Genomic DNA, 14,343 nt, shown 5'->3' with positions numbered 1-14,343 from the left:
AAAGTAATTTTCTTCCAATGGGTCTCAAGTTATCAAGATTTGAATTTTCATTGAGGTTGTTCTTTTCAGGGTTGGCAAAGAAGCAAACTTGAGCAAAGAGCTAAAAAAAGGGAGCGTGAACTTATTACTGAGGCTGCATCTACAGAGTCTGAGCCTTCACCAAAGAGGTTACCTCAGTTACGTCAGCGTCTGTCTCTTAGAGGTGCTGATGGAGATTCACACTCGGAAAAAGAAGTGGAAGATGGGTTAGTTTATAAAGTGTGCATGTTGAATAAGACCAGGATTTTGTAAAATACTAGGATTTCATGTTTGATTAAAATTGTAAGCTTACATGTACCTAATATGAATTCATGGAATAGGGTTGCCTGTCTCTATACATTTATCCCCCTTTGTTCCTATATGTAACAGATTTAAGAGAGAGTACAATTATTTTATTTCATTTCAGTTATGAAGGTTCAGAAGAAGGTTCAGTTTGTGAAGGTGGAGGAGTAAGTTCCATGCAGCTCCGCGTCATGCCCTTACTGTTTGTGGTGGTTTCACAACCCCATGCTTTCCTTTCATGTCAACCTCTAAAACAGAAGTTGGACATTTCTTGCTTTGATTTCATTCTTCGCAGTGTGCCAAAAGGGTTCTCAGTTAAGGGTAAGCTACAGTGAAGGTTTATTTTACATATAATTTCAAGCATTTTTTCATATAGTAGTAATTAGATTTTAATGCTGGAACATGTTTTTGGCGTGAAAAATGCAGTGACACATTTAATGTTAATTCAGTAACTGGTATGTTTGCAAATTTTGTGTTTATAATACATATACATATTGTATTTCTCATCTTTATGCATATGTAGTAATGAGAAAATGATAGTCTATGTTAATATACTGAAATTATACATAGCAACTGAAGCCAAACGACTACCAACTCTTGAGGATTACACATCATCTTGGTTAGAAACCCGCCCAGGTGATCCTCATCCCAAAACTGGCATTCCACCTGCTCTGATGGTAATCTCGGCTCTTGATTTCTTACACAAACCAGGTGAGTCAGTGAATGCAATTTTTTAGATTTTCGTGTTTTAGTAAAAAGGTAACTTGTTAAAGTATTGTTTTGTGCTGTAGTTGTTTTGTTGAAATTTTGATTGATTTTGTATAAAGTACGTATTCCACTGTGTAGATGTGCATTATATAGTGGGGAGTTGTGGCTGGATCACAAGCTCAAAAACAAGCAGACAAAATCCCCCCCCACATAAACTTAACCAATCCAGCTGCCAAACTCACCCTCAGTCACACTTTCCTCTTTACACCATGGAATACACATAGAACAATTGACCTACCTACACACAGAACAAAAAAAAACACAAACACGTGTACTCACCCAACTCCAGATACTCAGGGTTATGCTGTGCTGTCCGCTGGTCAAGGTCGCTGAGACACCAGCAAAAACAAAGACAACAACCAAGAACCACAACCCACAACCCAACAACCAAAGACCACAACCCCACAACTTAACAACAACACAACAACTAAAGGCCACAACCCCACAACACAACAACAACACAACACCCGAGGACCACAAGCCCACAACTCAACAACATAACAACAAACAAGGAACACAACCACAACTCAACAACACAGCCAACCAACAAGGAACACAACCACGACTTAACAACACAACAACAAACAAGGAATACAACCACAACAAAAGACCACTGCACAAGCAATCACTAACACAAAAAAAATCAACAACACAACAAGCCAACACACACACCCACTAATAATACCAGGAAACCACAACAGCTTACCAACAATAACCCTCAACTCACAACCACAACAACTCACATACAACTCAACAGGAACTCATAAGCATAACAAATCCAACAGCACTGGCACAACAACTCTAATGCAAACAATATCAAACTCAACAACAACCAAACAACAAATCAATAACACACAACTTAACTGACCATCAGTGCCTTCACAGACCACTGCCGACACTACTGACCATCACCAGTTCTACCTCAAGACTGACTCAAAAAACACAGAACTCTAACCATAACTCTGAACTCCAACAGCACAGCAGACAACCCAGAACTCACCAACAGCCAATTCAATTGTTAACTATCCATCCACCAATTACACCCTCCTCTCTCTCTCTCTCTCTCTCTCTCTCTCTCTCTCTCTCCTCTCTCTCTCTCTCTCTCTCTCTCTCTCTCTCACGTTGTCAAATGGAACTCCCATAACTCCTCCATAGAGTAACCTCTTTTTTATATTGATCAGTACTTATTTCTGGGAATCAATCACTAGATGTACATTGTGCTTGATTGTACTGCATTATTGAAGAAATGAGAAAAATTTAGTCATTTTGTTATGTTTTATATTCCATACAGTTTTCTTTTTACCTCCTGACAGCTCGCATAAATATGGAAGTGGGGAGACCAGTCCGGTTATACTTAAGTGAAAGTCGATGGCAACAAGTAGTTCACGTGACCAACTGTCTTTCTAAGGTGATGCCATCAATGACATCAGCATCTGAACCTGATGGATGCTCTGGAGATGACACCAGCAAACATGAAGGGCCTAAAACTTCATCTCCTGAAGTCCTACGCCAAAGCTTAGCCAAATTTGATAGCATCTCCATTGTTACAAGTCAGGTTGTTGTTAATTGTGAAATTATGAAGCCAAACAAATCCAAAACTGAGGCTCATAGTAGTGTTTCAGGGTTTAAATTTTGTGTGTCTACATCTCGCAAACGCTCCACACAAACTCAGGATGTTAAACTTGATTTTATTTCTGAAATCCTTGTTAGTACTGAGGTCCAGGATCTTCAGTTGAAAACAATTTATCATTCCCAAAAACTTCAACCATTCCTTCGTCCTTGGACAGTTTCAGGGGAGTTAAAACTTTTATGGCTACAGTGGAGTTCTCAGCCTTATATAGAGGTGAAGATTGATACAGAAACACTGACAGTAGACTTAGGACCAGAACACCTTTTTTGCTTCATGGACATAGAGCGACATATTTCTGGTTTCCTTGGAAAGAAAGAGACTAAGCTGAGTACAAAAGACAGCTCAGAAAAGGCAGAAAAGGAGGAACGTCATCATGATATCTTGTATCAAGATGACCTACGTGCTGGCATTTTTCAGTATGTCAGCCTTGCTCTTGAAGATCCAAAGCCATATCAGGTTGTGTTTGACAAAATGGCAGGAACAATGGTGTGGTGTTATCCAGAGCCTCGTACATTAACTAGGGTAGATATATATCCAGTCCCATTTGTTGCTGCCTCAGAATATAGTACTTTGGCAGATGCTCAAGATAAAGATCAGGTTATGTGTGCCCTCCAGTATTTTGATTCTTTAAGAGACACTTTCATTACTTACAGACAGTTTGAACTTTCAGAATCCAAGTTCTGTCAACTGGATCTTCCAAGTTTTTATGAGAAACAGCACATTGCAGTGTCTTCCATGTGGAGAGTTGTTATTGACTATTGTGAAGAAGAGAGTAACTCAGGTGATGGTAGAATTGTTGTCTCACCTGGAGCTCTTGCTGCATGTATGAGAGTTGATTCCATGTTTTCTGTTGATCTGTTGCCTCGAATGCAAGCAGTTGTCACACTTGGTCAAGCACAAATTACCTTACTCAATCATTTGTCTCTTACTGGCAAGAAATTGCCGAAGGAACTTAAATCTTACACTCTGGATAAATTAGCACCTGAAGAGCAACCTTTCCTCACATGCACTTTGGAAAATTGTTTTATTCGTCATTATGTGTGGTCAGCTGCTGTGCATATGCAGGTTGGTGGCTCATTGCGTGTGGATGTACTGAGTTACAGTTTTCTTACTAACAGTTGTTTACTTGAACCAACCTTTATAGAGGCACGCCTTGTAAAACAAAATGCTGAAGGACCTGACAAGCCCAACTGCATAGATTCTTTGGTTACAATAAAGCCAATGTTCATACATATTAATCAGTCTCTCATCCATACATTAAATGTTGCCCATGAAAGTTGGCTACAAGTTTCATCAATAGTTGCCGATGTTGCTAGTGGACCAAATTTAACTCTTCTCAAGAAGTCCCCTGTCATTTTTATGACCAATTATTTGATTTGTAATGACACATTGGAAACTATACGTTTTGGCCAAGTTGGAACTGATGAAAATATACTCCTTTCATCCCGTAGTTTACATTTATACTGTTGGAGAAGTCACAAATTACCTCCAAAGTTGCAAGTATGTGTTGAAGGAGGAAAATGGAAATGGTGTGATCCATTCATGCTAGAAACAGAAGGATCGCAGGTAAATGATTTGATGTTAATTCTGTAAACATAAAGAATTTAAAATTGGAATAATGTAAGTGAAGTTTAGTTGTTTTTTATATGATTTTAAGGTCATTTCAAAAGATGCTAAGGTAATGCTTTACTTTTCAGGTTCGCACCATTCATCATGACAATCACCACTTTCACTTTCTTGTAATTCTCGAAACGCTGTCCCCCACTCAGAAGTTGATCACATTCTCAGGTTTACTCTCTGTTGCCAACTACCTCAGTGAACATCTTGAATTTCGTGTTATGGAAATGAGCAAAGAGAAGGAATCCCCAAAGCATACAGCAACACACATGTTACATAGTAAAACTGTAGCACCTTCATATGTAGGAGAAGCTCATGGTGTGAGAGTAAGATTGATGGGTAATCAAACTGTTTGGTCAGGGGAGATTCCTCTGTCTCTAGAACGAACTAAGGATTCTCTTCTAGTAAAGATCCCTCTCAAGGTCAAAGGAGAGAGCATTCTTTCATGGTGCAGGGTTTTGAGACAGCGAGTTGGATCTGTTTGGAGATTGTTGGTTATATTTAGTCCACAGTATATGGTTCGTTCTCATCTTCCAAGGCCTCTGATACTTCATGTTACTACTCCAAGTACTCACACTTCAAGTCAGGTACTATTGAGTTTGCTTTTGTTTTAAATTGCAAAAATGATTAGGTTTGAATGTAGTGATATTTAAACAAGTTGCAAGCTTCTTATTATTTATAATACCATTACGCCTCATCAGAGATGGTAGACCGAGTGTTGAATTTTATTTCAAATGGATGGAGAAGTAGTTAAAAGTTGAGTGACAGCTGCCAATATAAGGACTGCTTGTTCTAGCTATGCATTTACTTTCATATTTACAGGACTGCAGACAACAAGGTCTGTGACTGAAATAGTATCATGTATAGATATTTTTTTTTTAAGGTTTATCGCAATAAAGTGTTTGTGCTATTACATAGATTAATTTTACTTGCTTGATTTTTAACCATAAAGCCTAAGTAATGAAGTTATTTTTACTCATGTCCTGTAACTAAGGGCTGTCAGTCCTTGCAAGGTAGAAAAGAATGAGGGCTTAATTTTCTCCTTCCTTTGTCCTGGTGTGAATGAAGACCAGGAATGTTGAAAGATATTAGTAAAAAGTAACATGTAAAATGTTTATTTTATGTTTTTATGTTTATTCTTAATGCCATATCAACATTCTGGCAGTATATGAAGATTGAATCACTGACCATTTTAGCAGCTATGTGCCTAGTGTAATGTAATAAGAATTAGCTCTGTGTTTCGGGTCTTGAGCCATGTAAATTAAGTAGAAAATTGAAGCCAGTTTGCATGTCACAAAATATGATAGCATGAAAATATTTGTATGTATATGTTTATTTCTGTTTCAGATGATTGTCAAAGGCCGTGGCAACATTCATACACTTCATTGTGATAATAATGTGTCACATCATCTCACATTCCAACTTAATCCTGAGCTTGAAGTTTCAAGCCCCCCTATTCCACTTTCTCGGGGCATGGCTGATCAGGTATTTACCAAGTCATCTTACTGATTTTTAAGACAGTTAAGAAATGTTATACTTAAAGCTACAACTTATGAAGCTTTGGAAGTTTGTTCAATTGGAAGCTTACATAGACAAAAACTAAGTAAATGTTTTAAAATGAATAATTCATTTTTGTTCATACGCAGAACAAACCTGTGGTCTTACATTAGGATTAATCTTCTGGCGCCAGCTGGAAACCAGTTAAAAACAATCAGAATAGTAAATGCAAAGAATCTGTGGCATCTGGCATTCCATACATAGTTGAGGTGGAAATGAGTCAGAGCCCACGCTTGAACCTAGTGAGCATCAGTCTTTCTTCAACCACCTTGGAGAGCAGACGTTCGCTTTGCTCCCCTCCTACCGAAGCCATTTTTTTGGCCCTAGTCTGTGTTTTCTTTCTCAGTTGTATCATGGAGCGCCTCAGCGGCATGGTTGGTTTGGTATTAGTGTCTTTCCTTGGTGGTCACGGGTTTGATTCTCGGCCATTCCATTGAGGAGTGATAGAAGTTCACTCTCGACTTGGTTCGGAAGTCACGTAAAGCCATTGGTCCCGTTGCTGAATAACCACTGGTTCCATGCAACGTAAAAACATCATACAAACAAACAAGTTGTATCATGGATTTTATGTATAATATTGCCCCTTCAGGGAGAGAGGGAAGCTCCAGTTTGTTCCTTTGTTAGCAAGTTTGTAATTTCATGTATTGTTTGGGATTTATGAAAACATTTGTGTATGTTAAGACATTTCAATATGTTTTATTTCTTCTTCAATTATATATATTTAATCATACTGCTTAGTAGGCTTTAGTGTGATTTTTCCCCCTTTATATCATTGTTTTTATTTCATAAACACCTTCAAGGTGTGTTTAATTATGTTTTTTACATTTCAACAACACAATTTCTGGGAGCGTGATAATGTTTTAGTCTCTCAGATTTTGTCGGGATGTTCAAGATTTTATGGATTCGTGTTGCAGAATAGGGTTATGTAAATTTATTTATATATTCATCACGTTCCAAATTTTTGTGATTCAGTTATACATAGGGTTATGTGGGAGGATTCGTTGCACTTAACATAGATGTAACAGAAGTTTTCCTCCACATCCTCAGCATGAATTTTGATGGCGGAAGCTCTCCGATTCCGTTGGTCCCGAATACTTGCTCAGGGCCAGTCAGAATTTTCTGTCTTGTCTCTTTCCCATCATGGAGTTTGGGGTGTGAATCATACAGCTCACTCCCCTTCCCTTATATATACGTAAATATGTTTCTTTTTCCTCTCTCAGGATGGGAGGTTTCTTTGCTTCCTGAGGGGGAACGCATATGTGCTCTTTTCAGGTTCTACAGTTGTCAGTCCTGCCTCTTGCCTTGAAGTTGGTCGGCGGTGTGTTCTGCTCATATCTTGGGAGCCCCTCTACACTCTCTTCCCTCTTCGGGAGTTGCCATTTCTTTAATTATTGGTATTCTCATTAGTGCTGTGGTGGGAGTTCGGAACCCAGTCAGTCCTGACAACAGTGTGTTCCTTTCAGCTCAGAACCCCATCTATGTGGTTACTTGTGAAGTATATGTTGTCATTCAGGGGTACCAATCTTAGACAGACGACTTCTCTGATGTGGCTTCGTCTGCTTCTGTGGCATCTCGTCTCTCTCTGATGTTTCTTCATCCGATGATGTTCTTTTTGGTTCTCCTGTTTGTCATATGAAATAAACTTACACATAATGTTTTCTGCTTTTGTAAGGGTAGTCTGCTTTGTGACATCACAGATGGGATTGTGATGTCATGGCTAGTTCTTGTGATGACATAGTTTCTGTTGATTGACTATGTTTCAAGAGAAGTGCGATCCGTCTTCCATACCGCGGGCATTGGAGTTTCTTGGGAATTCTTCACTTTTCTTCACATGTACGTTGCTGTAGAAGTTGAAGAATAGATCCTATCGTCATCATCATCTTCGACCACGTCTGTTGGTGCTCTCCCTCATCTACAAGCTGGGGTTAGTTTCCTGTCATGAGTTTCTCTTCAAGAATCTGCAACTCAGAGCTCCAGGTGCATGATTTACTGGGATTTGGTGAGTTGGAGAGGTAACCGGTGTCACTGATACTGGTTCCAGGAATAGTTTCCCTTGTTTCTGTGGACACTTGGGTAGAGGGAGCAACCAACCTTCGTCCTGTTCATGGCTTTGTAGCTCGTCTGAGTTCTTTGATTTTTTCAAAATCTTAGACTAAGGATGCTTGCTGCACACTCGGTTTTCTTTGGAACTCCGATCCGACGATTCTCTCCTGATTGAGATAGCTGTGAAGATTTTACAAAGTCTCAGGCAGAGTTGATGCAGTCTCCTTCTTTGTATGTGAGAGATTTTGGATGTTTAGGGATGTGTTTCCTGCATAGGCATTGTCACCTTGTTGCTCCCATGTTTGTGACTTAGTCTCCTTAGTTCCAGATTTAATAGACATGGCTAGATTCAACAATCATCTTCCTGTGATTCTAGGATTTCCAGCTAAGAATGTTGCTTTTTCTTCTGATGTACACAAGCAAATTTACACATCCATGAAAGTGTTTCCTGAGAGCTGTGTCATCTTCTTCCTCTCAAGGACATAAGTATCCCCTTTACATATGGGGACATGTTCCTCTCTTTCACATTCGTGTTCCTATGGAAGTTGTTCATTGCCCTTTTTCCTCTTGGAAGTCTCGTTTGCCTTCAAGATGTTCTTGCTTCAAGTCTCGTTTGCCTGAGAGTCCAGGATTTGCTCTCCTGTTGCTCACTACCGCAGGATGTGTTTAAGTGATGGCCTTGATGTTGATGGACGTCTCTCTCATAGCAGATTTGCTCCTTTGGCTTTCGTGGTTGAGAGAGAGAGGTTGTCTTTCTCCAGTTTCCAAGGTACCCAGTCATTCCTTGTTTCGTTCTCCGAGTAGGTCCTACAGTCATTGTTCACCTTCCAGTCAGTGGTCGTGGCTCGTCAGGGCGAAGGTTTTGTGCTTCTGCTTCTTTCTCCAAGATGGTGTCACGTGCATCGTCTGTCGTCACATGTCCATGTACGTAACTCTTCACAGTCAGGGATGGACGCACGTGCATGACTAGATGGCTGTAGATCAACAAAAACTTTGTTTCATGGGGAAGGCTGTCTCAAGATGCTATGTCTGGGTATGGTACAATGTCTGGGAATGGACCGTAGACGTAGCCCGTGACCATTCAGCATGTCTGTGAAATGCTTTTTTTTTTTTTTCTGGTCACATAGATAACGGCTGACAGATGTTATCCTAGTAACGTCCAGTGGACGTTCCCTTAGTAGCGTCCGATAGCCGTTTTATGTCATTTACGTACGAGATCGATCTTCCATCTGTTATGTTCTTTATAACAAGTCAATAAATTCATTCATTCAGGCCATTGAGTAGTACAACGGGCATCTGGGGGGCTTCACCCCCACCTACTCTCCCATTTTAATTGAAAGGGGCATGTCTTGGCCGGTATCTGCTCTTTTGGGGACTACTGAAGGGTATCTCCACTCATATCTGTATACTGCATGCTGTGGAACAGATAATTCATCCTGTCTGGACCTTGGTGTGCTATTGTACCAGAATAATGCTTCAGTAGGACTAATTCCTCCCCTCTCTGCAATAACCTTGATGGTCCTATGGTGCCTTTCAACTATTCCATTTCCTCCTGGTTGATAAGCAGCCAGAAACGCCCTAACAGTGTTCCAACAAGACAACATATCTCCTAAACACTGTGACCTAAATGCTGTACTATTATCCAGTAATAGTTCATCAACTGACCCTCTTTCCAAAAAGATATTATTAAACTCAGCAGATATTTCTTGAGCATCTTCTCTCTTTAACATCCTCCATATTGCAAAACGACCTGGACCACAGTCAACCACTGATAAATTGGGTATCTGTCTGTAATGAGTAACATCAATAGCTAGGCGCTGCCAGTTTCTTTCAACACTTAATTCACCTCCTTTGTGCACCACAGGCGCAAGATCAGTGGACTGACAGCGATTACAACACTGAACTACCTTCTTCACACATTCTCTGGAAACTTCAGGGTCAAACTTCCTAGCTAAATATAATGTTCTGTTGATTCCCATATGGTGTTTATTATGCAACTCTGTTAGATCAACTACAGCACCTGCACAGAGATGTGCATGCTCAACTTCATTGCTTGCCAACCAACTCTTCTTGACTCTCGTCAGAATATCAGCTTTATTCTTCCCTGTAGGCACCATCTGAACCACAATATTCAAACCAAACTCTGTAATCAATTCCTTCAGTGTTCCCAAACGTCTCTTGATCATCATCTCTGCAGCTCCCTTTGTGTGAACACGCTTCCCAGCACTTATTAAAGATTTCAACCATGCTCACCCCACAGTTGCAGAGTCAGTCCTCAGCTGTATTGACTCAAGACCCCATTTAATGGCCACATTTACCCATTTCAAAATAGCTTCTAGTTCAGCAACATTGATGTGGTTGAAATCATCCTTTTTTTTTTTTTAAAGCCAAGGAGCATCCTCAGCAACCTTGCAATTTATCTCTAAAACTACACCCATAGCAATTTTGCTGATATCACACCACACAACACCATACTGTCAAGATTTTAGTCTTATGAGTTCTTAATAAGTTACCCTTGGCTCTTGATGGGCCATTTACATAGGTTCAATCGGAGGTCAATTAGAATGCAAAATAAAATTTAACAATTATATTTCAGCAAATATACCCTTATATCAATATATACAAGATCTCTCAAAGTAATTATGAACTGAACAAGGATCCCAGCATTAAAGAAAATCAATGATTAGCGACACGTTGCATTGGAGCCGACATCAAGCAAGGCAATACTGTACAAATCAGATGTAGGGGACCAATATCCTTACAGTAATTAGGCAAGAGAGAGGGATTCTGTAAGTACATTAATACTGCATCAGAACCCCTATCATTAACTTAGATTTATATAATCATATAATAACAGACTAAAGACAATAAAAAAATGAAATTTTAACAAAACACAATAGAAGCTTACAAGTCAGTCAGTGGAGGGCTGCTTTGGTAGTTCTCGGTTAGGATTTTACACATTCACTCTATACCTCGGATGATAAGAACATCAACTACCCAAGGATACAAAACTGGAAGTTTAACTGACACCTTCCAACAACGCCATCTATTGACAAGTTTGTTCAAGGCTGCTTAAGAAAATACTTCGACACATACTTAACACCCGGCACACACCAATCTTCTCACAGGATCGTCTAATTTTACTCTCTCAATTACCTCTAATTATCAACATGGATTGCTCACCAACAGGATCCTCCCAGTGTGCTCCCGAGGCTCTTCTCTTTATGTAACTGCAAGCAACTCTTAACTATTCAGCTATGGGATAATGGCCCACTAATGTACCACAAACTGAAAAAATTCCCTCCTTGTAAGCATACCTGTAACTTCAGGCACCTTATTAGCTCTCTGAAACATCAACTCTCCTCGAACTCTTAGCAGTTGCAATCCTAAAGCAGCTCCTCCATTGAGTGACTCAGGGGACTTTATCAACCCAAATGTATTAAAGTGTCTAATTACCTCATCAAGCAGAAACTATTGATTCGTCCACAAGAATGTCATCTACATGTGAGCTGGTTGCTCTCTTGATTTTTTCATCCTTACTCAATACAGTCTTCAGTATCTTAGACATAATCCGTGGTGCCGAGTTCAACCCAAATCCCAATTTTGAAAGGCAAAATGTCTGGCCCTTATATTTTACAAGTTGATATGGCCACAATTTTTTGTCAACGCTCAACTGTAGGTTGGCCGACTTCAAATTCCCACCTGTCTGTTGCCATTTACGTAGTGTCTCACAGCATATGTCAGTCACATCATCGCCAGTGTGACACTTAACATTCACATTAAGTTCTCGAAAATCAAGCACTGGTCTCACCTTATTCTTTGTTGGCTGTTCCACTGCCATTAGAGGAATGATACCTTCTTTAACTTCTTTCCTTGGAACTAAAATCCCTTCAGCAATCCACCTGTCCACTTCCTTCTCAAATTTTTCCTTCTTCCAACCCTCAAGCTTTTTATCATAACTTATTTTATTTGTCAATGTCACAGGTTCATTGTTTTTCCAAAATCACCTGACTGTCCATTTCTGTCCATCAAATACTGCATAAAAGTCTGGGTCTTCAATAACAACTGTTGGACAACCGTCATCACTCACCACTAAGTCCATGCTCAATTTCTTGACTAACTGAAGCAACACCAAAGGCACCAAAACATACCTCCCAGGTGGTCAATGACATCAACTCCTAACACCACATCAACACCATTAACTAGCTGGTCTGACACCACAGCCCTCATAGTTACACATTCACCATTCACACCTGTCTTCAGCCAATCTGCAACTTTTCACTTAATATGACTCCCATCAGAAGGACTGATATACACCTCTCCTGTACATTGGGGCACATATCTGGAATGTACCACCGATGTAGAGCAGCCTGTATCCACAAGTCCTTTTGCAGGGTGGCTACAGGTGCAGCAGTCAATTTTATTACACCTAAAACATCTCGCCTGTGTCTCTTTACACTTTCATCATATGAGGGCCCCCACATCGGAAACATTGACCCTTATACTGGATAGGCCTAGCTCTATTGTCAGGTTTCCCACCACCTCCTCCTCCTCCACTCTTCCTAATAGTCATAGCTACCACACCACCTTGCTGTTTAGATGAGAAAATCCTAGCATGGTTGAGCAATTCACTCATTGCCATCATCATCACATTTGGCACTTGATGTAAAGCAACAATAATATTATCTGGGAAACCATTGACAAAAGTTAGTTTCACCACGTTTTCTAAACCAACCTTGTCAAACTTAGCTAAACTGGCCAACCTCCTAATCTCATTGGTATACACATCAACTGGTTCTCCTGTCCACTTCATCTGAACCACTTTTCCAAAAAGCAGAGAATGCATCATCAGTAAATGCTACTTTGTTTTTCCTGAATTTTCACTGCATTTTCTTGGTCTTCATCACTCATCTCCAAATGAAGTGCTAGATATAATGGAATAAAACTGGCTGAGTCTGATATATTCTGTAGCTTAGCCACTAAGGTTACCTTCTTCAACATGATACAATGTCTCCTTCGCCAGTGAATGGCTTAATCATGTCCATTGTAATTTTAGACACCATACTTTCTTGGAATAGCCCTAGATAGCTTTTAGTTAAACTCACCTTGCAAGCTCCCCCAGACTGCATAATGGATGACCTGCAAGATCCAACTTACCAACCAATGAGGAAAATAAAAGAAAAGAGGGAAAGGTCCCTCACCACAAGCCCAACCACGGAGCCCTGGGGCACAACACCCTACCTCCATAACAACTGATTGACTACTGCCCAGGTGTAGACAATCCCACTCACATGTAACTGCAGCAGTGTTTCCAAAAAATCCTACATCACATTAATGACACAACACCAGCCTAAGAGGTTGGGTTCTTAGTCTAGCCTAGCTAGTTTGAACTTAACTTTACCAACTTAGCCTTTCTTAAGCGGTTGAGTTTTTAGCCTAGCCTGGCTAGTTCAAATCTACCTTTACCAATTTAGCCTAGCTTAAGTGGTTGAGTTCCTTGTTGGATGAGTGGTTGTCACGCTCAGCTACCAATCCGGTGGTCCGAAGATCGATTCTCGGCTCGGCCAACGCAGAATTAGAGGAATTTATTTCTGGTGATAGAAATTCATTTCTCAATATAGTGTGGTTCAGATCCCACAATAAGCTGTAGGTCCCGTTGCTAGGTGACTAAGTGGTTCCTAGCTGCGTTGAAATATCTAATCCTTCGGGCCAGCCCTAGGAGAGCTGTTATTCAGCTCGGTGGTCTGGTAAAACTGAGATATACTTAACTTTAACTAAGTGGTTGAAACTTAGCCAAGCCCAAGGGGTTGAGTTTTTAGCCTAACCTAGCTAGTTCAAACCTGTCTTTACCAACTTAGCATAGCCTAAGTGGTTGAGTTCTAGGTCTAGCTTAGCTAGTTTGAACCCATCTATACCATCCTGGCCTAGCCTAAGTGTTGAAGTTCATAGCCTTGCCTAGCTGGGTCAAACCTCTCATTATCAGACCTGCTCTTCAATATCCCTGAGCATGTTCTGCTTCATAACTTCTGGAAGAAAAGGATTTTCCCGTTCTTCAAGACTTTGGGATTGGGTTAGGTTAGTTTTGGTACTATTCCTTAACTGAACCTAGCTTTATATAGTATATACAAGTAACTAGACTGGTACTGTCTCAATATCCCAGTTGTTCTTGTCTCTGCAAGAGTTGAATCCATCTTTAGCATTGCACATTGTTGCTCACGAATGTCACCATGGTTGTTTCTAAGTCAAAGAGGGGCGTTGGGTAAGTGTCTATCATCATATGACATCTCCCTTGTTGAGTAGCATACGGAACTCTTGTCATTATAGGGAATCTCTTCATAGGACCTTTACTCTGTCAGGAATGCATGTTCCTTTGGCAGTGTGAGGACATCTCTTCTGTCTACAGAGCA

General features: G+C 40.2%; 1 protein-coding gene across 1 annotated transcript in view; it reads left to right on the top strand.

The window, feature by feature from the left end:
* LOC135201222 (intermembrane lipid transfer protein VPS13B-like) overlaps positions 1-14,343 on the top strand; it is a 295,068-nt gene that overhangs the window by 182,350 nt on the left and 98,375 nt on the right. The window contains exons 26-31 of the mRNA XM_064230099.1: positions 70-245; positions 446-642; positions 892-1,032; positions 2,403-4,285; positions 4,417-4,923; positions 5,684-5,821. Of these exons, the coding sequence (XP_064086169.1) occupies positions 70-245; positions 446-642; positions 892-1,032; positions 2,403-4,285; positions 4,417-4,923; positions 5,684-5,821 (3,042 nt within the window). The remainder of the gene's footprint in view (positions 1-69; positions 246-445; positions 643-891; positions 1,033-2,402; positions 4,286-4,416; positions 4,924-5,683; positions 5,822-14,343) is intronic.

Source organism: Macrobrachium nipponense, chromosome 28 (genome assembly GCF_015104395.2).
Source record: "Macrobrachium nipponense isolate FS-2020 chromosome 28, ASM1510439v2, whole genome shotgun sequence".
NCBI lineage: Eukaryota > Metazoa > Arthropoda > Malacostraca > Decapoda > Palaemonidae > Macrobrachium > Macrobrachium nipponense.
Note: the sequence above shows the minus strand (reverse complement) of the source record. Positions and strands in the feature narration are given on the sequence as shown.